The sequence below is a fragment of the Polistes canadensis genome, unplaced genomic scaffold, assembly GCF_001313835.1.
Source record: "Polistes canadensis isolate GaletaPanama2010 unplaced genomic scaffold, ASM131383v1 scaffold_265, whole genome shotgun sequence".
Lineage (NCBI taxonomy): Eukaryota > Metazoa > Arthropoda > Insecta > Hymenoptera > Vespidae > Polistes > Polistes canadensis.
In genome coordinates, this window is record NW_014569812.1 from 132,523 (window position 1) to 160,521 (window position 27,999).

The 27,999-nt window shown below is 32.0% G+C and overlaps 1 protein-coding gene and 1 long non-coding RNA gene across 5 annotated transcripts; one reads left to right on the forward strand and one right to left on the reverse strand.

Moving 5' to 3' along the window:
- Window positions 1-128: 128 nt before the first annotated feature.
- On the reverse strand, window positions 129-19,368 carry LOC106790841 (zinc finger protein 1). 4 transcript variants are annotated; one of them, XM_014756043.1, is made up of 9 exons: window positions 5,704-6,438; window positions 4,823-5,307; window positions 4,473-4,613; window positions 4,043-4,349; window positions 3,431-3,804; window positions 2,950-3,312; window positions 2,321-2,641; window positions 1,962-2,121; window positions 129-1,384 (listed from the first exon to the last, which is right to left on the reverse strand). In XM_014756043.1, exons 1-9 carry the CDS (start codon window positions 6,110-6,112, stop codon window positions 1,191-1,193), a joined length of 2,754 nt encoding a protein of 917 aa, XP_014611529.1. In that variant the 5' UTR covers window positions 6,113-6,438; the 3' UTR covers window positions 129-1,190. The 4 variants fall into 4 exon arrangements, with proteins under 4 accessions (XP_014611529.1, XP_014611532.1, XP_014611531.1 ...); XM_014756046.1 differs by lacking the exon at window positions 5,704-6,438 and adding an exon at window positions 18,702-19,368 and having other exon boundaries at window positions 130-1,384; XM_014756045.1 differs by lacking the exon at window positions 5,704-6,438 and adding an exon at window positions 18,421-18,553 and having other exon boundaries at window positions 130-1,384.
- Window positions 13,059-13,933, forward strand: LOC106790842. Its single transcript, XR_001382127.1, has 2 exons — window positions 13,059-13,294; window positions 13,528-13,933. It is a non-coding gene; the product is annotated as an uncharacterized LOC106790842 (long non-coding RNA).
- Window positions 19,369-27,999: the final 8,631 nt, after the last annotated feature.

Below are 27,999 nucleotides of genomic sequence, written 5' to 3' on the forward strand. Positions count from 1 at the left end.
TGGTAATATATAATATCTTGTTAATAAAAATACTAAAATATTATGTATATTATATCTTATAGTATATACTATATATATATATATATATATATATGTATACTTATATACATACATATGTATATTTTTTATACCGTTTCGGTATATGTATATTTATATATGTATAATATTATGTAAGAGTTTATCATATACACACATCATGCACACGCACAAACACACTTTTTATGTTTTTTACCTATTTTCTGCGTGTGTGTGTGTATATGCGTACGCGAACGTGGTTTTGTTTTATTTGTTTTTTTTTCTTCTTTTCGTTTAAGTTTATAGTAAGAGATTATTGCATTATGCATTTTTGGTACCGTTACGTTATTAAATTTATATATATATCTATATATTAATTATAATTTGTCGATACGCATACAACAACACTCGGCAACTTTATAATATTCTTCATCAAAGTTGTTGTTGATGGGACAAAGTTATACATTTTCGTTTGCGTATCGACACCGAGAGAACTTGGAAAAGTTCAAGTACATAACGACGCGAACCCACCCCTTCTTAAAAACGTTTACAGGAAAAAGGGGCGGTAGTAGAGAGAGTGGTGAGGGTGTCGTATCGTTCATCTCCTCGTGGGCACACGTTTAATATTACAGTTGGCACAAAAAAAAAAAAAACACTGTTAATAATAATCGAGAAATATATACTTTATATAATATCGTTTTAAAAGTAATAAAAAATATATAATATTGTTATATATTTTAGAACCAACACACCACCCGCGATGATATTTGTAGCTCATTAATTTTGCATTATTCGCGTTTATTGTTCTATTATCGATTCGATTTAAAAAACAAAAAATAAATAAATAAAAAAGTGCGTGCAATTTAAAAAAAAAAAAAAAAAAAAGAAATACGAGGTAAAAGTAAAAAAAAAACTAAAAAAAGGAAACCTTCTTTTTGTTGCCTCGAATTTATGCGAGATTACTTCTTCTTCAACTGAATTTTTTTTTCTATAATCAGAGAACGGAAAGAGAAAAAATAGAAAACTTAAATGCAATTGTGTTTCTTTCCATTTTAGTATAATTATCATTAGAAAATATATAAAATAAAATAAAGAATAACACACGGCCAACGAAGCGCGAACGTGGGTGGGATGGGGTGGTGGGGATTGGGGGTTCAGGGGAACGAAGACAAAATTTACTCTCTGTAAGGTTTACAGTAAGAGGAACGGTGATTCATGTGTTGGCTGTAGGAGCCGGAGTGAGAAAAGCGTTTGAGGCACTTGGAGCACTGAAAGGGTTTTTCGCCACTGTGCAACCGCTTATGTTCGGTTAGATGATGTTTATGCTTGAACGCTCTTGTACACTCCACACATTTGTGTGGCCTTTGCCCTAAACAAACAAAAAAATAATATCATATTTTAATCATATATGTGTAATTGATTTTAATCAAAGAAATGTATCATTTTTCATTTGGGATATCACGAAATGATTTTTGTTTTCATTTGGTTTAATATTTCTGAAAGAAACAAAAAGATTATTAACACATTTTGTACAAGAAAAATCAATCGGAATATTTTGTTCGAAGTGTATAATAATGTTTCTTAATATCAATTTTAATTTGTTAATGCTAATTATTCATTAATAATAATTCAGTCGTAAGCACTAAGAAGAATATATGTGCTGCTTAGAGTCTTGGAAAAATTGATGGAATCAACAAGATTTGAGATCTCAATTCGAAATTCAAATTTACATATAATTCAATATAAATAATTATTTTAAGATACTAAACACTATAATAAATGGCTGTCTTTGAACGGTTTAAAGATTTTTCTAATTCATCATTGTTAAATGAAATTAGAATTGAATAGAATATTAAAGTCTCGAATATGGAATGATACAAATTCCATGAGTTTTTTTATATATATAAGTAAGAAAATAATTAGTAATATATAATTTATCGACTCACCGGAATGTTCATACTTGTGTCTCGCGAGTGAACTATGTTTCGAAAAAGTTTTGTCGCAACGATCACAAAAATAAAGTCCTTGTTCGGTGTCTGTTGTGGTAGGCGGTTCGATCTTAACTGGATTCTCATTTTCCTTTTTGGCGTTCCCAAGATTTTGGCTCTGAAATAAAAATCAAAGTTTATTTTGCTTATCGTACGTTTGTTATGTCAATATAGAGATATTCAATTGCAATGTATAGTCAATCAAAAACAGATCAACTTTTGTTTAAAGTATTTTTTTGTCAGATTATCGCAAGTACTTGAAAAATCGTGACTAGAGTTATGTAGGACACCCTGTATATATATGTAAAAAGAAATACCTTTTGCGAAACATCGAGCACGGAAGGCATACGTTTCGATTCGACAGAATCGTTCATTTCTTCGTCGATAACAAGAGGCGAATCCTCGAGATCGTCAGTTTCTTGATTTGCAACAGTCGAAGAAGTGTCTTCTTTTTTTTCGCAAGGAGGAGAAGCAATATTTCCATTAGATGTATCGCCATCTTTTACGAGGGATATCGTTAGGACATCTTTCTTCGACAAATCCAAGGGTTGTTCAAAGGTTGTTGGACTTGAAAGTGGTAACAATGCTGGAATTCTCGATTCTCTACGATCCCTTGCACGAGAATTCTGAAACCAAACCTAACACGACATGCATGTTCAATAAAAATGACTAATTATTCGCAATGCGAACAGTTTTGTTTCTTGTGTTTGCTGTATTATTAAATGTTTGTGCATGCTTGAACGCAGATAGGTTGAATGCACTTGTTTTATTGTCACGTTAACAATGACGTTGAACTTCAGGGACAATTTTAAAACATTGTTAATGTCTTGATCAATAAAATATAACAAATATAACAAATAATAGAAATAAAACTATAAATAAATCTATGAAGAAAATTATAATTGCAGATATTATAACGAATAGACAATTATTATTTGATATTTACCTGGACGACACGAGTTGAGAAATTAATATAATTCGCAATCATAATAATTTCCTCTTTCTTTGGCCTCGGATTGATAGCATAGTAACCTTTGAGAACAGCCAATTGTTCATCGTCTATCAAAGACCTCGCCCTTACTCTTCTACCATTCTCCGTATGCGTTTGATTGCTATCTTCTTCGTCATCGGTATCCTGCTCGGAACTATCGTCAGCTTTTCTTTTAGAAGATAACCTGGTGGTCACACCTTGCGGTTGATTAGCATCTTCCAATTTGGCAGCTAAACCTTCGCTTTGAGAATCATACTGATCCGTTGTTAACGACCAATCATAATGGGGCATCTCGTTCGATATTTCGCTATCCTGATCCTGTACGATTAATGCATGGTTAATAAATTATTTATTCTACGCTGAGAGAGAGAAATAGAAAACTAATTAGAACATTTGAGAATTAATATATTAAATATTTGAAATATCAAATACGTACATGATATTCTCCAAGCTCGTTTTCCAATTCTCGTCTCATTATAGGAGAACTGAATATTGAGGTAGACAATTTTTTAACATTTTCTTCTAACAATTCCTTAGTGACAGAGGTATTGACAGTCTCTAAAATACGACGAACAGCGTCCAACCCTCGCGATCCAATCGGAGCAGGTGATTCCTTCCCTTCTGTACCTTCCGTACCCTCCGAATCTGCAGTCAATGGACTCATCGTTTCTCGATGGGTCTCAAATTTTTCTGCTATTTCGTCGAGCCGTTTGGAATGCACTTGATTTAATATCTTTCCCAATGAGGATTGTAGGAAGTAATTGGTAAAACCCATCATCGAGGGTAAAAGACTTGGTCCGTCGTAAATACCTGTGGATCAATTCCAAATGAAATTGTGATTATTTTTCTATGGTGTTGAGATGTTTAAAAATACTGGCAATCAAGATTTTTGATTAATTAATTTTACATTGTGCACACGCAGTACTTTTAAACTAAATATTAATATAAGGGAGTTAATATTTCAATGTTTTAATGACTTATCGTATGTGTAAATATATTTGTCTGTGCGTATCCTATGTTTATATATATGCATATCTAATTTCCTTACCACCACCTTCTCGTATTTCTTGATAATCCGAAGGAGAAAGCTTTGGCAGTATCGGTAAAAAAGTATTATTGTTAGCCGCAAGAAATGTATCATCGCGTCTGACGCCAGGAACCGATTGCGTGGGCGTTTTCTTCGAACATTTTTCTATATTACCGATGTTGCTGCTGTTTTGTCTAGACTTCTTCAAATTAACGATTAAGCATTTTTTCGAAGTCATATGACTCGAATAAGAACCAGAATGCGAAAATCTTTTGCCGCAGTTGTTACATTGAAACGGTTTCTCGCCGCTGTGTATACGCAAATGTTCCTAGAAAAAAAAATCAAAGTAGAAATAATAATATTATATAAAAAAATATTACATAAAGTATAAATACATAGTAAAAACGAATATAATTGTTTTTTTAAACGACACTATAGCGTTTCATTGTACCTTAAGATGATGTTTAAATTTGAATGCTTTCTCACAATGCGGACACTTGAATTTTCTCAAGACAGCACTTTCGTCGTGGCTGATCATATGCCTTTGTAATCTGTAGACATTGGCGAAAGTTTTGTTGCACACTTTGCACGACTGTAAAACAAAAAAACAAATATATATATATATATATATACACACAAAAAAAGGTAATACACATTTACGATAATCGATAGAGAAAAATAAATCTATCTATCTACAATTTAGAATAAAAAAAAGTGACTAAAAAAAGGGGGAAGAGAAAAAAAAAACAAAGTTATTAGTCTTTCGCAAAAAAAAAAAAAGAAAAGAAGAATTTTTCTAACCACTTGTGAAAATTGTGCGTTAAGATCATTTTTGTCTGACGAATACAACAACGTCTTGTGTGCATCCTCCATATGAAGTTGAAGTACGTGAGCGTTCCGGAAGTGTATACCGCAGTGTGAACAAGTTTGGCCGTTTTCTTGTTTTATCTTTGGTCCTTCCTCGTTATCATCGGCACCTTCGACACTACTAATATTACTACTACCACCACCACCACCACCACCACCACTATTAATTCTTCGATTGACTCCATCGTTGCTGAGGCCGCCGACACCACCGCCGATGCCGATTCCAAGAATTTGTTGACCGGAACCGGCACCGGCACCACCGGCACCAACACCACCACCAACACCATCACCACCGCCACAGCCACCGCCGGCATCCTCGTCGAGTACGGCCGACGTGGCTTCAGCGGCACAACCTTCGGCTGTCGCCGTCTTCACCTTCGTGCCTACGTCCGCACCACCTGCTTCGTCCTCGCTGGAATCTAATTCAATCAAAGGTAAAAAAACCCCCATAAAGCCTCTGATTATTTAATATCAATTCTTCTTCATTCACACAAACCAAAAAAAGAACAATCAACATATTATAATATATATATATATATATATAAATAACAGAGGGATAAAATACAATTAAAAATAAATAATTAACAACAACAAAATCATCATCGCCAATACCAAAGTTGCAAAGCCGCCTGCAATTCTGGGAGGATCCCCGTTGTCATCTGTTACGACGCATCTACGTGTACAGATAGATATAGGTTGCTATCTAACACACATAGATACATACATACACCACACATATATAATTATATAGAAATACACGAATATATATGCAAGAAGACAGACCCCACCCCTCCTTTTTCTCCCCTCTCTCTTACCGGTCCTTTCGCACGCGGGTTCGCACGACACCCTGTCGCCCTGCTGTGGGTGCCTACTGCCTGCCTGCCTGCCTGCCTGCCCTGTGTATGCTGCGTGTACGACGCCCTTTCTTTCTTTCTTTCTTTCTTTCTTTGCTATACACGAGATATGCCACGCACGCGTCGAAATGAGAGTTACCGAGGTACCGAACACTATGATGACAATCACGATCACGACGACTACTAATACTACTACTACTACTACTATGACAACTATGGACAACGACGACCAGGAGGACGTCGACACGCACGCACGCACGCACACATACTCGAAACAGACCCACCACCACGAATACGAGAGGGGAAATGGGGAAAAATGACACATGACCGTGAGCCCACTCGAGCCTGCATAACTTTTCGGCCCTATCATTGTGGTGCCACACACCAGGGATTCAAATCTTCCCTCCCCCACTTATATTTTCTCTTCTCTAGCATATACTACTACTACTACTACTATTTCCCATACGTGATTCGTGAACCACCGTTCATGAAACCCGAGATTCGATATCTCAGTGTAATTTAAACAACAGAAAAATACCTTTGTCTCCTAATCTATTTTATTAACGGGATCATATTGAACGTTCTTTTCAACTTTTCACCTTTATCAAATACACGATGATATTAGGATCGTTTATATATTTAAACAAGACTTTCTAATAGCCCTTTCCCCTATCACAATCCCATGACAAATTCTGTGCTGACGTATTTTACTTTACTTTTTTTATCTCTTGATTAATTTTATTCGATAAATTAGGAGAATTATTATTTTTCGTTTGATAATATTCGGATAGTGTGCAATTGTTTTCTTTTTTTAAGTCAAATAAAATTACTTCATATGCAAGTGAAATATTGTATTTATTTCTGAAATAACGCATGAATTTTTGATTCACCCCCTAACACATATATATATATGTATATATTTATATTTATATATTAGTGTGATACGTATAATTAGTTATTTTACTATTATAAAGCTAACGAAACGTATTGTATCTTCCATCCAGTTAGAGTTTCGTTCGTCGTTCGTATATGAAAAACGAACTTTGATCAGCGTGCACTCCGATAAGATGTCGAAACGGGTCACAGCCGTGACCTTTTCAGAGCCTTCCTGTCCATGCATCGTGGATCATTTCTCTCTCTCTCTCTCGTTGAAATTAACTAATTTATTATTTGTTTTTTCAAAACCAACTATATTAGGTATATATATATATTACCTATTTTTTTATTAATTACTTTTTATAATTAAATTAGAAAGAATAAACAAAGAAAAATATATCGGATAATGTATGTTTCTATCTGAATAACGAGAAAATTATTTATATACGAATAGAAAAGAGATTAGGATTTACAATTTAAAAAAAAAAAACAGAAAAAAATCGTATTCTTCCGTAAAAAAGAAGGTATCTTTGTTCCATTTATTTATCAATAATGACCCAGTTGGTTGGCCGTATTTTATTTCGTTCAAAGTTTTTATCTTATAGACTAATATGCGTTTAAGTTTATTATTATCGTCGCAGAATATCAATTTTAATTGGACTAAATGTTAACGTACGTTAACGATGAACAAAGTAATGTTTTGCTTTTTGTGTCGGTTTTATTTTATCTCATTTGGGACTCCATCTCAATGATCGATGGATGACGATAACTATGACGACAATGATGATGATGATGATGATGATGATGATGATGATGATGATGATGAAGATGATGTTATTCCACCAATGATGTCAATGGAATGTGGAAAGGGCACATCTAACAAATTGCGTGATCTGTATTCTCTACTTTAACGTGTTACACATCTTGCTTTAGATGTATATAGGATCGTGATCTTAAATGGATGATAGAATGAAAACAAGAATGATCCTAGAAGATTCAACGAATAATCATGAACTATCATCATTGTCGTTCCATATTCGAATATACACGGATCGATGTCACATTTGTTTTCTCGAAAAAAAAAAGTAATATATTAAAATATAAATATAATAATATAATATAATATAATATATAATATAGTAATATAATAATATAAAAATGACGATCTAACGAGTTATTTATTTGATCTCGTTGAACAGTGTCTGTAAAAAAAAAAAAAAAAAAGAATTGTTCTTCGAGTATCATAAATTTTGCTTGGTTTATTATTTTTCCTCCTGTATCTTCTCGTCAAATTCAAATTTATTTACGATTAAAATGATCGATTTACTACTGCGAACGTTATTATTTTATTCGTGGAATAAATTAAATGTAGGCTAGAAAGTAAAAAAAATCATACGTAATACTACACATCATTTTGTTCACTTTTAAGAGATATTCGACTTATTAGGAAAGAATTCCTGCGGTTCTGGGTTATACTTTCTAATCCTAACGTGAATCTTCTTCGTTCATTTCGTCATTTCCACATACTCGGGAAAGAAAAAGAAAGAAAAAAGAAAAAAAAAAAAAAAAGAAAAAACCTAGAAATTCTTCTAGAGACCACTTATCTCCTTCGTGGTCATGAATAAAACCACACATATCTCTCTCTCACTCTCTTGAATTTTATAATATATTCCATGAATTTCTTTTCGTCCTATATTTTTCGCATGAAAATATAATAAAATACTTACTATTTAAAAACAATCTAATTTTTTTCACACGAATTTTAATCTAACTTAAAAGAAAATTTATCTAAAGATTCGAATCGTGATATAAAATATAAAACCTTGACAACATTTTCCAAACTTCGTGGTGCGTATTTTGTTTTCTTCTTTTTTCTTTCTTTTGCTACGAATTACGAACGAAATAAGAATTGACTTCAAAAGTATTTCCAATAAATATTGTTAAATTAATTAACAAGACTTGAAAAACCGATGCCAAACATATATATATATATAATCTTAAATTATAAATTAAAACACATAAAAGAGCGTAGACAACAATTCTAGTTGCATTACATCGTCCGTAATTATCATTTTCAAGAAAAAAAAGAAAAAAAAAGCGAATTAATCAACCATAAACGGAAACGGAAAGAGCAATGATCTTTAACCGTATCCTGTTGAAATAAAAATTTACAAAAGAAAGAAAAAAAGAACAAAACAGAAAAAATACAAGAAGAATACGATGGGAAAACACATTGAACGGAAAGAAAAATTCGTAATGACCGAATAAAACACGGGGAATGATTATGAGTGTAGAAATTGGAGAAATATGATTAAAGAAAATGTTAAAATATTAAAAAGAAAAGAAAAGAAAAGAAAAAAGAAAAGAAAAATGGAATAGAAAGAATTAGAATGAAAACTTATCTATTAAAGTGAACGTGTGTTATGATGGTGGTGCGTATGATAAAAAAAAAGAAAAAATTAGAAGAAAGAGTAATGGTAGCCATGCCCTTAGACGGAGACGAAAAGATGGGCGCACGCTTACGTCATCAAAAACGTCGGAAAGAACGGATGGCGGCATACTACCGAGTATGGGTTGCTATAAACTTATGGAACGAGAACTGACGAAGATAGAAAAAGTCAAAGAGTAAAAGAGAAAGAAAGAGAGGGAGAGAGTTAAAGGCGCGTTTGCACTTAGAACACTGAGAAAGAAGCAACAGAAAGCTTTAAGTAGAAGCCCAAGGTTTTTTCTTCCTCCTCCTTCTCCTCCACCTCCTCCTCTTCTTCTTCTTCTCTCGAAAAAATATATTTTATATTATATCGTGTGTGCATTACACGACGACGACGACGACGACGACGATGAATGCACTAAGAAACAAGGATATAAACCGTGCTACGTGTGAGCCAAGTAAACGCGATTTCTCCGACTGAATCCGAAGAGAGAGAGAGAGAGAGAGAGAGAGAGAGAGAGAGAGAGAGAGAGAGTGAGAAAGAGTGAGAGAGTGAGAGAGAGAGAGGTCATTGAGCCTGATAGGGCGCGGTCGCCATCTTCCATGACATTAAAACTATTTCGATGCCTTCATTTTCTTTTCTTGCCTTTTCCTTTCCTTTCCTTTCCTTTCCTTTCCTATTCATTTACTTTGTCTCTTTTGATTTTGATTTTTGATTAATCTTTTTGTTCTTCTTCTTTTTCTTTTCATCCCACTTTTATAACAATTCTTTTGTATATACACTCGTGTATAAATATATTATAAGGTAATAATTATGATCGTTTAAATAATAATTTATTAAATAATATGTAACGATTGTGGTAGTATCAGAATCAGTTTTGAAAGTTTGTTCGATTATATATAATATAATCCGGATGTAATATTATACATGTATATTTATGCATAAAATGGATAATGATATTAGTATATGTGAACGTGAAAAGTGTGACGGTGAAAAGTAATAATTTGTTGGTCGAAATATATAAATTGAGAATATTACAAGATATTTTTATGTGGATTTTATTTTATATTAATAATTATTAATATTATCGGATAGAAAAAAAATCGTAAAATCAATTTTTTTTTCTAGAATTTTTTGATTATCGGTAAAGTAGTACGACAAATATTAAATTTGTGTAAATTGTTAATATGAGATGCGTGAATACGTGACGACTCATATTGTCTAGTAAAAAAATAAAACAAACAATTTTTAAAAGAAATTAATATTAATTGAACGAATTCTTTGACGCAAACAAATTAAATCGTGCAACGCATAAGATCGTATAATTTGATTAGAAAAATATTACATATCCAGGTGACAATTAAAAAATGAAAATAAATAAATATATATGTCAACCAACAGATGAAAAATAGTGATTAGTTTTGTATTAATTAATTAAATCTCTGTTTCAAATTTACCTATATGTTTCTACGCATTATTATTATTATTATTATTATTATTATTATTATTATTATTATTATTATCATCTTCATTATACTAATATCTCAACTTTATGGAAATAAAATCAAATGTGTAAGAGAACCACACAAGTTCTTCAAGTTGAAATAATAAAAAAAAAGAAAAATATATGACGTACCTGTGTACGCGTGTGCATTAAAAAAATTACGCATGCATGTTATAGAAATAAATCCCCATAAGTAAAACGCAGATTCGTTTTATGTTATCAAAAACGAAAGACAAAATAATAATCGTTAAAATAGAGAGATAACACGATGCGAATATCTCATAAAGAAAATATTTGCGCGTCTCTTAATGCAGCCTGACGTATTATTATTATTATTTTTATTTTTATTATTATTATTATTACATATGTACCACCTATGCGTACAGAACCAACAGTTTAAAACGAGGGGGTTGGGAAAAATATCTTTTTTTTTTCTTTTTATATATATTAATAATTACTAACGTCTAATCAACAACTAATGCGCGCATATTTTTTATCATCATAGTGATGACGCGAATTATAAATTCTTATCGAAACTACGCGTGTGTGTGTGTAAGTCGTCTTTTTGACTTTTTTTTTTGTTCTCCTTCTTTTTATCTTTTTTTATTTTTCTACTAATACGCAATTTTAATCGGAAATGCTTTTAAACGGAGAAAGAGAAATATTCAAATAAATTTTGCTTATAAAATCTTGTTTTACAGTTATAATAATACAAATATCTAGTACCATTTTTGTAAGCTCAATCTGTCAATTATAAATCAACGATAACAAATGCATATATTTGTACGCATACGTTGTATCATCATCCTACGAATAATGTTTCATTTAATAACAACAATAACAACAACAATGGATCGGATTATGCATAATTTAATAATAATTTTATCTACGGAAATGGAACGTATTCGTGAATGTTGGTTGATCGTCGAATTATTTGGAATAATATTATAATATTTCAACAGTAATAATATATTAGATTATAATATACAAATTATTTATGTATATAATTTTGATACCAATTCAAAATGAGATATAAACATTTTTGATATCACGTTTTAATTATTATCTAAATTGAAATGATTTATAATATATGATGTAGGGGTAATTACTTGATCAATAATAAACCAAACAAAAAATAAAACCAAAACAATCTCATCTAATAAAAATACGTATTGTAGGTATATCAAAATTACTTAACAAATGAAAAATATATATTACAAAATCGGATTTAGTAAATAAGTAATATTAAAAGGTGGGAAGGAGGGCAAAAAACCAAAAGTGGCAAAGCGTGGAACATTTTTCAATGCGACATTTTACAAACAAGAATGCGTAATACAGAATGATGACGAAATATTATAGTGGATAATAATAAGAAAAAAGAATAGGATTGAGAAAGAGAGAGAGTCATACGAAACGAACAATAATAAAAAGTTATCTTTGTTTTCGTACGTCCGTTGACTCTCTGGTTAGAAATGTAAAACCACAATACTTAACAATGGTCAACGATAAATGATCGAATTCACGTGGAAACCATTTACGTGATAAAAATAAATCTTTTCTTATCTCTATATGTAAACTTTTGTACCTTGACCGTACACACGCACGCATACACACTTATTTACACATTAATTAAACAATGACTAACAATTAAAATCTACATTCAAGATATCGTGCGATATAACAAATACAAAAAATTGTAAAAAAAAAAAAAAAATTAAAAAAAAAAAAAAAAAAAAAAAAAATAAAAGAAAACTTATTTCTCGTGTTAGAAATGACAAAGAAAAATAAAAATAAAAAGAGAAAAAGAACAAGACTAAAAATATGAATACATCAAATGTGATAAAGAGATTAAAAACAACAAAGATGATGATTTCTAGAGCTCGTATATTACTTAATAAATCATTTCTGGGAATAAATATTTGGATTAAAAATTCTTGCAAATACTAGATAAGATCTTTTGGGGTTATCGGGTCACTGTGTTTTCACGGGAACTAAGAAGAAGAAGAGGAAGAAACACACACACGCACACATACAGAAACAGAAGAATAAGAAGAAGAAGAAGAACGAGTTACGAATAGTATCAACGATTCAACGAAATCTAAGTGGGGGTGATATACGCGTGTTCTTTTTCTTTTCCCTCCTCCATTATATATTATTTTCCTCTTTTATTTTACTATATATATATTCCGTATTTTCTCTCGTCCAAAATTATAATTCTTGATGATAAGGGTTCATAGGGAACTTGGACATAAAAAGAAGTAGAACTTAATTTAACTAAGTTGGACGTTTCGTCCCTTTATTGAAAAAATTACTGTAAACCTATAAATGTGAATAAAACTAATACCACAGCGTTAGCTGAACATCATTTCACAACAGGACATAATTTCAAATTTGACGCAGCAATTATCTTAGACTTGGAAGAAAATTGGTACAAAAGGAATATCAGCGAAATGTATCATATATCGAATAATAACACGGTGAATTTTATAACAGACACAAACAATCTAAATCACATCTACAACGGAATTTTTAAATTTTAACCATAATAAATAATAGAGGACACCTTACACTGATGATATCTAGGCTAACAAACACTAGTCTAAATTGAAACAGTTTTGTTGAGGATTTTGAATAATAACGATCGAATTAACGAAGTTTAGATGTGTTGTGTTTGGAATATCTCAACAAAAAGAAAAATGTATTTCGAATTAAAGAAAAAAGACGCTGAACTTTAAAGATTAAGGTAATATGTAGAAAAATTATATTGTATGAACCTCATGTATCGTAATAAGAATTTATAATAAAATAAAATTTCCAGTTGCTGAAGAAGTCCCAATAAAGGGACGAAACGTCCAACTTAGTTAAATTAAGTTCTACTTCTTTTTATGTCCAAGTTCCCTATGAACCCTTATCATCAAGTATATATATATATATATATATATTTAAACAAAATATTCATTTTCTTTATACATATAGTGTATCATCCTTGGAGGGTTTGTTAGCCGGCGTGGAAGAAAGCTCTAACAACGACGATAAGTGGGGATGTGGATTGATGACAAAGAAGAGGAGGGTAAAAAGCGACTACGTTGTTGCATACGCTGCACATGCGCTTACAAAGAGACCAAACAAACAAAAACAAAAAATAAAGAAAGAGAGAAGATGAAGAAGAAAAAAAAAGAATGGAGAGAATTAAGAAGAACGTGACGACGACGACGGAGGAACAAAAATACGCGTGTTTTTCGTATCTCGTTGCGTGTTGTGTTGTGTTGGTTGTACTACGGTGTGTGGTGCAGGGTTAATACTTCAAAATCTTTTTAAATAAATAATATAAGTTATTAATTAATTAAGTGAGAGATTATAATTAAATAAATAAGTGCGAATATAAAATTAAGAGTAATGATGAATATATTAACGAAAACAAATCAACAAAAATGATTGTTTTAGTAAGGAATAAAATAATAAATTCCTTACCTTCGTAAACGTTCCGACTAAGAGTCATGGTCATAACTCGCGAAAGCGCAGCTATTCGGTTTCGCGTTTCGCGCGTTATACTTTTTTTCATTGCCAAAGGAACACAACGCGTGGTGGACGCGATTAGAACCGCAATCTAAAGGACCCGATTAATAATCCTTTTTCCTTCCTCGATTAACAACTTTTCTTCGAATCCGCACTTTATTAACGATATTATTTATTACGCGCGTTTATATATGTGTCTTAGAGATAATATTTTTTTAATTATTATTATTATTACGGATGATCTTTCGAGAATTCGTCCAACGACGTATAGTGTAGCAGCCGCAGCCGCAGCCGCGCATTCTCGTGCACCTTTTTTCTTACTTTCTTTAAAATCAAACAAATAATAATAATAATAATGCGAAGAAAAATTAAAATAATAATAATAATAATAATAATGGCAATAATAATAGCAATAATAATATTATCTTTCAAATTGGCCGTATTTGTTTGTCACACCCTCTCCTATATACTCTCCTCTCTCTCTTTATTTTTAAATATTATCGTAATAATATCCTCGCGAAAGAAATAAAATAAAAAGAAAAAAATAAAAGAATGCCGACGAATAATTGTTCTTAGAAACAGGTAAAACAACACAACCGGGGCCGGATGTTGAAGCGTCGCGAACGCGCACTTATCGACCACTTCTTCTTCTTCTTTTTTCTTTCTTCCTTCCTTCCTTTCTTTCTTTCTTTCTGTCTTCTCCTGTCTTCGTTCCTTTTTATTTTATTATTTTTTCCTTTTCCCTTTTTCTTTATACTTCGAAATAAATACCCTTCTCCACTTTCTTTGGGGCCAATTATTTATCAATCTTCCTTTATATATCCTTCTCTCAATTTGTTAAACAACAAATAATCGTGTATTCTCTTATTTCTTCTCCTTGTTTCTTCGTCTTCTTCTTCTTTTGTTTTCTATATATATATATATATACACACATATGTCGAAAAGGTGGAGAAGAAGAAGGTGGATGAAAAGAAGGAGAAAAGGAGGGGTTGAGGGTGGAAAGAAGGCGAAGGCAGCGACGACGTCAACGACGACGACGACAAATCTGGGGGTGGGTGGGGTGTCGTCTTCTCACGTGGTGGTAAAAAAAAAAGTGGCCGCCGACGAGTCTAAGCAACTTTTTTTGTCCCCCGAGATACTCGTAGAAATAAGTTCTTCGATTTATATCGTGCGCACACGAAATATCTCGACAGTAGTAGTAGGGTGCGTGTCTTTAATCGGGGGTGTGGGGGTTGGTTAGTATATTCGATCGTTTAAAACGATAAGAAAAAATAGAAAAATATTCGGAAGTTAACCGAAAAGAGAAAAGATATATTAAGAAAGTAAGTAAGAATGAACGCGAAAAATGAAAATATATTACGAAGGAAATGAGTCTTTTGTTTTTCTGGCTTTTAAATGACAACGTTGTTCAAATAGACAACTGTCTTTCCCGTAAAACGTTTAGAGTAGAACACAAATAATAAAGCAGCAGCAACAGAAGTAGCAGCAGTAGTAGCAAGCAAGAAGAAGAATTTGAAGAGATGTTTTCTAATAATCCTCCGTCGGTATATAGCTGATGATGCTGATGCCGTTGTTGACGATGACGATGATGATTCCCACTAAGTAAGAACGGTGGTGGGAGGAAAAAAGAAAAGAGAGAAGAAGAAGAAGAAGAAGGAAGCTGTTTTTTAGCGAGACAAGTAGAATAAGAATAAGAGACGTGAGATGATGACAATGAATCTTCTTCTGCTTTTTTTTTCTGTTTCTGTATTGGTATTTTTAATGTTGGGGTGTTGCTGCTGGTGGTGGCCGTCACCCGTAGCCGTCGCCCTCAACGCCGTTTTGTTCGTTGTTGTTATAATAATAATAATAATATTAATAATAGTCAGTTCGTTCGTTCGTTCGGTTCGTTTATAATTCGTTTCTTCAATCCACCAGGGCGAGATTACTTGCCTTGGTTCTTCGTTCCTCGCGTCTGACCTATCTCGAATGGGCGGGACGCGGTTTATGTCGCCACTGTTAACTTTGTTTCTTTCCTTTCTTTCTTGCTTGCTTGCTGACTTGATTTGCTTGATTTTAACTTTTCTACTTTTCTAGCGTGTGTGTATGACACTTTTCCGTTTCTCCTAAGGTGTTGATCTTCGCACCGGAACTTTCATCAAATCAAATCTCTTATTGGTTTCTTCTATATAAATCTTTTTTTCTTTACCTATCTATCTATTTGTTTTTTTATCTATTTTAACTATACGTATGTACGTATATTCTATGTATCTATCATTCAATAATTATTTACTTTTATCACGATGATGACCGATCGATCGCATCATCCATCCTTCAAGATTGAACTCGTCTCTCCTCTTCTCTTTGTGTTCCCTTCCACCCCGTGATTATTATTCTACTTTCTTCTTTTTCTTTCTTTCTTTCTTTCTTTCTTACTTTCTTACTTTTTTGTTTTAATTTGTATTTTTATCTTTATACTTCGAGACGCACTTGTGGCGTATCCCATTTAAAATTAATCTCATTTTATTATTCCATTTTATTACGATTTAACGTTGCAGAGTATAATATCAAAGAAGATGAAGACACGGGCAACACATTATTTTTCCCCTTTTCTTTGTTTCACCCTATTCCTTTTCTTTCTTTTAGAGATTTTGATTATTTTCCGTCCCTTGTCATTTCTCGAATTGAACAGAACGCATCACCACCACCACCACCATCACCACTATTACACCATGCACTAAGCAGCACTGTTATTCGTGACGAAATAATTGTAAATAAGAAGACACAAGAGATGAAACTTTAAATAACTAAATTTCACTCAAGATATATATATATATATATATATTCACGAGAACGAAAGCTTTTTACTTTGACATGCTCTTTTATTAATTTTCCTCCCTTCACCTTATTCTTATTCTTCTTCTTCTTCTTCTTCTTTCTCCTCTTCTTCCACTTCTCCTCCACCTTCACTATTTTACACTTGTTTTCCTTCGTTAAAGGATATTAAAACTTTCTTTACTTCACCGCCGTATGAGGAGAGGTGGAGGAAGTTTTCCAAGGGAATAAAAATTAATGAAAAGTATAACGAAAGGGAAAAAAAAGAAAAAGTAAGAGAGAAAAAAAGAAACGTACGGTAAGAGATCCTTTTTTGACGGGTGGATTGGAGAGTCGAAAGGGGGAGGGAAAAAATAAGAGATCGGAAGATGATATTGGCGGGGTGGGGCGGGTGTGTATCGGTAAAAGAAGAAGAGTAAAGAGGGTGGAGGAGAAGGAGGAGGAGGAAGAGGAGGAGAGGGTACAAAAAAAAAATAAAAAAACGAAACGAAACGAACGAATAAGAAGAAGAGAAGATACGGAAGGGGGTGAGGTGAGATGAGGTGAGGTGAGGTGAGGTAAGGTAAGAAGAAGAAAAGGAAGCAGAAGTGGAAGACAGAAAGGAAAGGAAAGGAAAGGAAAGAAGGAAAGAAAGAAATAAAATAAAATAAAATAAAAATAATATATAAGGGTGACAGATAGAAATAGAATAGAGAAGAAGAAGGAACTAGGGAAAAAGAAGCGAGGAATGTTCAGGTTGTTCCGTCGATGTTAGGGCATGGTAAGAGATCGGCCGAAACAGAAGCGTCCGTTTTACACTAGCTGACTCGCTCAAGCAGCGAACACCGGTAAACGCGCTCCCAACTAACACACATTGGAGAGGAAAGATCGGGTACTGCTTTGGAAGGTTACTATAGGATGGGACGGACGATGATGGCGGCTATAGTACGGAGGAGCCACCGCCTCCGTGCTTTTGCTCCCCCTTTTTGACGAGTCGGCGCACCGGTTATTTTCCCACTCCGCCTACAATCTCTCCCACCCCCATAGAAAAGTCATTTCTCGGCGGCGGCGGCAGTGCCCGACCAATCAGATGCCCCTCTCTACAAATCTTACTACTACCATTAATATTACTTGCAATTATTTCAACTACTATTACTACTATTACTATACTATTATTTGCAATAGTAGTCTCTTCCTTTCCTATCCGACACCTACTCGCCGTGGGCGACTGTGGACGACGACGGATTTCGCATCCACAGTCGCCTGCCTATCTACTATGACGACTTAGCTGCCCTCTTCTTCCTTCTTCATCTTCTTTTTCATCTTCTTCTTCTTCTTCTTCTTCTTCTTCTTCTTCTTCTTCATCATCATCATCATCATCCTCCTCCACCTATCCCTATTCCTCTTCCTCTCCCTTCTCCTCGCCTAAATCTCACCGCACGCGCAACTCACGCCTTCCTTCCTTCTCCTCAATTACCACCCCTACCTCTCTCTACTATTTCTACTACCTCCACCTTAACCACCTCCACCACTCTACTATTAACCATCAGTTCTATATACCTTTTTCTCCTCCAGATCCTCTCGTCAACGTGGCGCCACCATGCCGGCACACACCAACAGCGTCCCTGTCCTCTCTCATACCTAACTACGCGAGAACTATACTATAGTCTTCTTCTTCCTCCTCCTCCTTCTCTTCTTCTTCTTATCCTCAAATGAGAATTCTCTTTTTCTTTTCACTCTGTCAAATTTATTTTGCTTATTTACCCCAAAACATTTTCTTTTTCCTTGCTATTCGACAAACCCCCATACACTACTTACTTTTACTCACTTACTTCACTTACTTGATACGCGTGGTGCCATCATCCTCGAACATAATCTCTGTTACTTCTTCTCTTCGTCGTTTTCTCTCGGTATTCTGATTTCTTTTTTTCTTCTTCTTCTTCTTTTTTCTTTTTCCCCCCTCCCCTTTTCATTCTTCCCCTTCTCCTCTCCATTTTCCTCCACCTCCTCCTTCTTCTTTTTATTTATTTTCCTTCTTTCATTTGAGCATTTGAAGATACCCACCACCAACCACGATCGATACCATCTCTGTGTGGTACACTCTGTGTGTATAAGTCGTCTAATTTTTCTTATCGGATGACGTTATTCATTAAACCGGAAACTGGGATATCGTTTTGTTTCCTACTTTTGCGTTGATGCCTCTCTCTTTGTTACTAGTTTTCTTATCTACTTAAATACGTGGAGAGGGTGGCTGAGTGGGAGAGGGAGGGGGAAGATGTTTAATCGTCGATACGATTCATTTCTTTTTCCTTTCTTTTTTTTTGTTAAAAAAAAAGAACATCTCTCCTTGAGATTATCAACTTATGTTGGAGACTTTGAATCGGATGAAAAAATCTATCATCTTACCGTTGAGAATTCATTTATCACAATTTGATATTATTAATAACAGATATTTTATTCGATGATTTCAATGAATTCGATTCGATTTGTATACTATCACAAGATTGAAACGATGCGACATCGATCATAAATGCAATTTAAGTTATACGATCGTATAACTTAGAAATTAACTTGAACAAAACTAATAAAAAAGATAGAATTTTAATCTCAAATTGATGGAAAGAAAATAAGAAAATGTACATACGTATTTTTATTCTTTGAAATGAATAGATCCAACAAATGCAATCTATTAAAACTGAAACTAATTCTCATGATGTTCCACCGACATCATTAAATTATGAATCAATAACCACAAATATTACTTCAAGGAAAAAAAAAATCATTTTAATAAAATTAAAATAATTTCTTATAAAATAATCATATATTATATTTCTATAACACAATTATATTAGGATGAATCGAAAATTTGTATAAAGTTTCCTTTTAATTAATATTACCGAAGTAATAAATTGGACAAAAACAAAAAAAAGAAAAAGAAATAACAATCCCATTATGAAGTTTATAACACAATTTATAAAACGACAAATGCACAAACATATTTATTTGGTTCACCGTAATAATAAGTAACAACAAATGAATAAATATAAACGTAATATGGTGGCGATCGTGAGTTTATACGGCACTGAGAAAGTTAAAGCTTAAAACGACGGACGACACACCAACAAGGAACGAGAATGATAAGAGAAATCGGATTCGAACGAAGTCGTGTAAAGAGGATGAGAATGATGATGAAGGGTTGAGGAGGGAATGGACGAGGGGGTGGATCAGGGGGAGGATGAGGAGAAGAAGGCACATGCACGAGGAATTACACACGAATACAAAATAGAATGTAACCATATAAACACACACACACACATGGTATATGTTCATACACGAAGAAAGAGTACGATGATGCGCGCTCGTGCTTCTGGCGCATATTAGTGAGAAAGAGAAAGAGAAAGATAGAGAATGAGTGCGGAGGACGGACATTTAGGTGTCCACAGTGGGGATCGTGACTCCTTTTTAACTCATGGAGGGGTATCTTCCTACGCAGTAAGATATCCATAGTCATAGCACCAGCCTTCTTTCTTTCTATCTCTCTCTCTCTGTGAGTCCCTTTTTTGTTGCCGCCCATTAAACTTAAAACACGGCGTGATTCGTAGCACCGAGTGTGTCTCTACTATTACTACTATTACTATTTCTTCTTCTTCTTCTTATTATTATTTATCTTTAATACTTCGTCAAAAAATTTCGGATTAAATTCATGAAAAATTTGTTCTTTTTATTCAGTGTGTGTATATATGTATATATATAATATTTATTCATTTCATTTTTGTTTATTCTACTATGATTATTCATCATACTTGCATTGGTATTATACTCTTGGAATATTATCATTTTTACAATAGGATAAGAGTGAATCATTGTACGTTGGATTGATGATACGACGCGCGTTTTATCGTATATGTATTGTGATTAAATATTTAATCTATGTTTGCATACGTAGGTGTACCTTTACAAGTTTAAAGTCCTCCTCGCGTGTAATCGAATTTTAATTTTGTTTGCCATTCTAATATCAGTTTACTTCTCTTTTATTTTCTTTCTTCCTTTTTCTATTTTTTGTCTTCCTGTGTTTATGAGATTATTACGAAATAATTTGGAGGATGTATTTATAATTCGTATATCATTTTCATTTTCAATTTTTTTACGAATTGTAATACGAATGTTTTGTTCGTGGTGTATAACAAAATGATATAATCGAGATAATATTTGATGGTGGGATAAAAATAAAGAATGGAAATGAAATATAATTGTTTGTAAATTATGAAATTAATTCAAATCGGATGATAGATCATATAGAAAATATTCAAGTTCGATATATATATATTTCTCATATCTACGAAGCAATGAAATATTTCAGTTTCTCTAAAACAAAAAAGTCAAATTAGGGTTGATTCAGATGATAATTAGGTATACGTGAGGGAATGTGACAGAACGATGGAGAGGAAGAACAACAGGAGAACCGTAACTTCGTTAGGAGAACGTTGGAAACTGAACGTTGGTTATAAGGGAAAAACAAAAAAGGTAGAAAAAAAAGAAAAAAGAAAAACCTAAGACAAAAGAGAAAACGTAGAAATTAATTTTAAACATGTCGCAGGATTTTTGGTATAAAAGGTCTGAAACGTAGAAAATTGTATTCACCTCCAGCTGTTGCAACATATGTCTCAAGGATATCTATCTATCTAATATAGTAGAATAGTTTAAGAAATTTTTCGAATCCAAAATTCATTAGCAGGTACTGCATTTATTTTAAGCATGAAGCAGCGATTTGAAGAATCGTATAGAATTGTAGAAAACTGATCGTCTGGCAGGATCCGTAAAACTGAAAGCTTGTAAGACAAAAAATTGACCTCTTGAACAACTGTCCAACATGTGCAGACCACTTGCGCTTACGCCTCTTATCCTATTCTTTTTCTTTCACAAACTCCCTTCTATATTTTACTCTCCACTCCCCACCTTGAAAAACCCATGAAATCTTTCCTCTTCTTCTTTTACCTCCCATATTTTTCTTTTTCTTTTTCCTTCTTCTTCTTGGTCTTACTCTTGGTCTTGGTCTTCTGTTTTTTCTTCTCTTCTATAGCCAAATGATGTTACCAATAAAATAATCAACCGCTTCTCATGAATTTCAAAATGTTTTTTATGTTGAAAATGTAAGAATATCGTATTGAAAGGGCTTATGTTTTCAATCATTTCTCTCAATATTTAGCTTCTGTTTAGATATATATTTTCGCTATTTTTTTTTCCCCCGCGTAATCTGTACAACTTTAATATTTTTGATATTGGAATATTCATATCAGAGAACGCATACGATGCGCAAGCTTTACAAAATCTACACACGTATCCATTATTTTCTTTTTATAAAATAGGTATACTCTGTTCAATTGACTTAATATTTTCTAACACTTATGATATATCAAAAAAAGTAATCGATACGAATAATTATTTTCGATATTCCTAACAAATTATTATAGAAAAATATGAAACAATCTTATCTTACGATAATAATATCAATATCAAAATTGAATGGTCTAATTTGTTGTGAAATATATTTGTTTATACTTTGGGACATTGTAATTTATGAATTAGGATATATTTGAATGAGAAATAAAGAAATAAATAGAACGAGTAGAGAACAGAAGCTGTATAATAAATTGTACCTAAAGTTGGACAGATTGAAAAAGAGTAGAAAGAGAGAGAGAGAGAGAGAAAGAGAGAACACAGTTCTCCTCTCTTATTCTCAAGAGACAGGACTAAAAGTGGGAGAGGAAAATAAACGTGCGCGTAGAGTTTTACCTACGCGTATACACTCCTGTGAAAACGAACTGTGCTCGGTGGTCGCCATATGGACCATGGATGAGAGAAGCCTGAGGGTCCAGCAGAAAATAGAAAGAGAAAGAAAGAACTATACTATACGTTGTTCTTCCTCTCTTCTATTGTCGAGAATGCCGTTCAGATTTTATGGGTTAGGTGCATACATACGTGGAGTAGAATTAGAAACGATATTCCTCCTCTCCCTTCCCCTTTAAAAAGATCGATTCTCCAAAAGCGAGACGGCGCCAGATAGAGTCGACATGAGTCATCGATACTTTAGACGTACAGTTCTGTTCCCAGGAAGCTTTACATACATATATGTACGTTTATATATATATATATATATATATTTGTAAAATAATATAATAATAATAATATATTATTATTAATCATAATAAGAAATATATCATATTATTATATGCAATATTAAATTCACGTTTTTTAACATATAATCTAGTAAGATATTTATTTTTATATGCTTGTGATAATTTATTCTACATTTTTGGGAACCATATTGTCAACTCCATCTTGGTACCATCATTAGGAATATCTTAATAATATTTTTACNTATTCTTATATATATATATATATATATATATATATATGTAAATGTATCAATTTATCGAATAATATTTCTATTATTTTAGTATATATTTGTTTATTATAAATAAATATATATATAAGCTATGTGTGTGTGCATTTTAACTTGTTATCTAAAAATTGATAATACTTACATCAGAAACCAAATACTTATTCCATATTGATATTATACGTGCGTCAAATAAACGTATCTTTCAATTATTCACTTTTGTAGTAATTAATTTTACATTATCCAAATTACATATTAAATATTTGATCACACCCAACAATATCTATCATTTTCTCATATTTTGTTTTCCCTTACTATTCAAACAATACCTTAACGCACTCACACATCTTTCCTCCCTCCCTCCCTCCGTCCCCCAACAAATTAAATCTCTACAAAATAATAAAAAAATCATGGAATAAAAATGATCTGTACAAAAATATATGTTGAAGTTATAAAAATTCATACGTTGGCTAGGATATTCTTTCTAATGAAATAAAAAGGAAGAAGAACAAAAAAAAACAAAAATAGAAAAAGAAAAGAAAGAAAGAAAGAAAGAAAGAAAGAAAAAAAAAGACGGGGTGAGCGAACCGACGTAGAGGAACAAATAGGTTCCAATCTGTTCCATCCCTTTGTCGGATGGATCTGTGCCGCGTGTGCAAATCTACCCTCTAAAGCACCATAGCCGTTCACCGTTCGCCGTTCGCCGTTCGCCGCTCATGCTACCCCTACACACGCCTAACACCTAAGCACAATGGATACACGATTTGATCCCCCCTCCCTATGAATCCCCTCGTTCTTTTCTTTCCACCGCGCTTAAATACTGACGCGAAATCTCATTCTATATTTTTACATACACACACATTTATTTTAGTATATTTTTGCGTGTAGATAAACGTCTAATCATTATTGTATATTCCAATAATTCATGCTAATTTAAGGAAGCCAAATTTGTACTTAACATAATGTAAGAATACTCTTTATATAAAATATTTTTATTATAAATATATATATTTATTATATACGTGTATATATATATATATCTCTGTATACAATGTTATTAATAATTTGTTTTATATTATGAAATTTGTGTCAGCCATATCGTTCGTCTATATTTTCTCTAATATTATATTTAGAAATATTTTTATAATACTTTTTACTATATTATATATGTAGATTATGTTGAACATATATATATTCGTAGATTTAATTCGATGAATTTTCTTGAAAAAAAATGTCTCTTCACGATAAATTCTATGTGATAGATTTAACAAAAAATGACTCACGTATATCCGTAAGATCTAAATTTAATAACGAATCTATCTAAAAGTTTAAATTTCATGAATTTCATGTGGGTACGAAAAGGAGAAGTTATTTCAAGCCAATAATAAAGCACATATCTATCTACCTTTATATGTGAACCTTCAACTAGGTGAACACGAATAATTCTTAACAAACATGCGGGTACCGTGCTGAGAATTCCATTCTATTTAACCGTAATTATTTAATTGACGATCTTCGCCAGCATTCTCACAGACGTAACTGGACACATATCTCTGTGTATAATACACATGTGTTAATACACATGCATAGACATGGGACGATTCCCAACCATGATACAATGAAGCTTTATAAAAGAAATGTAACAGAAAACATGAATAAAACATATCTTTATATTATTTTATATATCCCCTACCTTGGTTTACTCGAATTAAAATAAATTATAAGAAAAATTGATAATGTCATTTTTAACAAAATATCATTCAATTATGATACGATAATACTCGATCAAAATAATTCTAACGTAAACATATTTGATACTTTATTACCTTGCTACTCGATCTGTATTAAATTAATATAACAAAATATATATTACATATTAAAAGAAAATTTAAACGATTACTCGATTCATTAGGTAAGATAAATTATAACCAAAAATATATTCTATAAAATAATAATGTTTGAAATAATGATCAAACTACGATACGATAATATACTCAAAGTAAAACAAATTTAAACGTAAAACTCGAAAATTCTTATTTAATTGCGAAAAATATAAATGCAAAAATATATATATATCCAAATAAAAAAGAAAAGAAATACAAATTAAATCTGATTATTAATTGATTAGATAAATGAAATATATCAAAAAATATCTACTTTAAAGCAATGAACTCTTTTACTTTTCGAGAACGATCACAATTTGGCTCTAGTTGCTCGTTGGGTAATCAATTGTTGAGACGAGAGAGAAAGAGAGAGAGAATGAGAGGGGGAAGAAGGGGATGCTGCCACGTGGCTTGCTTGGACCAAAACGAAAGAGAGAGAAAAAGATAGAATGAGAGTCGAAGCAAACTAGAAAGGGGGAACGATTGGCACATCGTGCATATCGCCGTGAACACCGCCGTCCACGTAGTCGTCGTCGTCGTACACGTAGTTGGTCCATGCAAGTTACCTTTACTATGTTTACCATTCTCTATTGTGTATGACTACGATAAGGGAGTAGCAGGGGAGTCTGCAAGTGAGATCGCATGAGTCATCCAAACGAAGCTTCTCTCAATAGCGTAGGCTAAATCTTCGCGATATACGCGAAAATATCAACTAACGTTATATCAAATCTCAATTTATTATTTATTATTTATTTCCTTATATTAATTACTATGTATTATATATACATATATAAATTTCATTTTTCTTCCCTCCAAGATGGTGGGATATTCATTTTGAAGAGAATATTTCAAGTGAAATTATTTCTATAATAGGTTGCAAATAAGTATATTATATATACGTATCTATAATAAAAAGTATCATATATTATAATATTATATTTATTTAATATATTAATATTTAATGAAATATACTTAATTGTATAATAAATATTATCCGATTATTTTATTGTAACATTTAAATATGACAATAAATCGTATAAAATATTACATCTATATAAATGGCATTAAATAAAATACCGATTATTATTTTAGTTTCAATTGTTTCCTCTCGTGAAAAGAATAGAATAAAAATTGCGGATTTTTTTCTTTTTTCTGTTGTTTTGTCTGTCTCTCTACTTTTGATATTACATTGTTCGTTTCTACGTCACTGTACTCTCAGTCAATGCATCAATCCGGCCTGCATCTGTATGTATTTAGACGGGGGAGAGACCCCTATGTGACATCATCCCCTTGCCCATCTACTCCTGGTTCGTTTCGCTGGGTGACTTCTGTCGCCTAACTCCAAACACCCTTGGACCTTGTGTTACCTCCCTTTTACCTCTAATCTTTATCAATTCAACCTATCGGCTTATCCTACAAAAGAATAGTCGACCGTACTACCTATAGAATAATGCAAGGCTTATTAGGTTTCTATAAATGTTCACATTTTTAAATGTCGACGTGTTTAAATGTCTTGTACATTTAAAAATCATCAAAATAGTTGATAATTATAATGGGTCTGTTATTTTTTTTAACGAAAATGTTATTTAATTATAATATATTAACAATACTTTGATGCAGTAATATAGAAAATATTTCATAGGGGTTGATTTCATTATTACAGATCAATTATTATTACTTAAATTAATTCAATATTTAATAATGTTGAATGTGTGTGCTTATATATTTTTTAAAATTCATTATTATTTATTCATAGTTATGTATCTAATAATTGCATATATGTATAATAGCAAAAATAACGATTTTTTAATCTCAGGATGATGAGTTAAGGTGTGCAATATGTTTATAATGAAAATTTGATGTCGTAATTTGATATTATTTAAAACTAATTACACAGCTATATGATTAATAACTATATTATTATCTTAATCATTAATATTATTATCTTAACATAAATTGTATATGCTTCACTATTAAAAATATAAAACTTTAGAAAACAAAGAGGTAAACATTGCATTATCATATTGTATCTTTGTCTTATTCAACCTCGTATATAAGATCTTAAGAATCATTGGTAAAAAATATGCGAAATTATCAAATTAGATTAAAATTTCTAATCTATGTTATTCGATAAAATTTTTTTTTTATTTTTAATAATATTCAAAAATGAATAATTGTTAATAAAAAAATCAACATGTTATTACCACTACTGTCGTGCTACATAAAACACAGGTTCTTATTCTACGTGCTACCGCACTGACCCGTCAACGTGGATTGGTTTATAATATTTTACTAGAATAAGACAACATGCTATTCTAAAATAAATCTCTTTGTCTTATAGTACTATTCATATATTTATATTATGAAATATACAATCTATTTTATATTCGTCAATGCATCTAACCTAAAAGATTATGCAACGGGTTGTAAAATATGTATTTGCTTTTAAATATATCATTTAAAGATTATAATACTCCACTTAGAAAAACTCCGATAAAACAGGATATACAAATTTGATAACATAAATTGTTACTAGTTATTCAATCTTCTCATTGGTTATTCAAAAAAGAATGTTTATTTATCTTTTATGATATATGAATATACAAACGTACGAATACAAAATGTATGCATATTATTTAAATTCTATTTTATTATTATTAATAAGTACCAGGAAAAAAATAAATTTTAAAATATTTCTGCAGAATTGAAAAATATCAATAAATCTCAGAACGATACAACGCCATTGTCTCTCCAATTGCGTGCCATTAGCTTTGGTAACTATTTCTAGTAATATCAGGTAAGAACGATGATACCTAATAATAAGAAAAAAACTATTCGCTTAAAGATGCAAGCAGT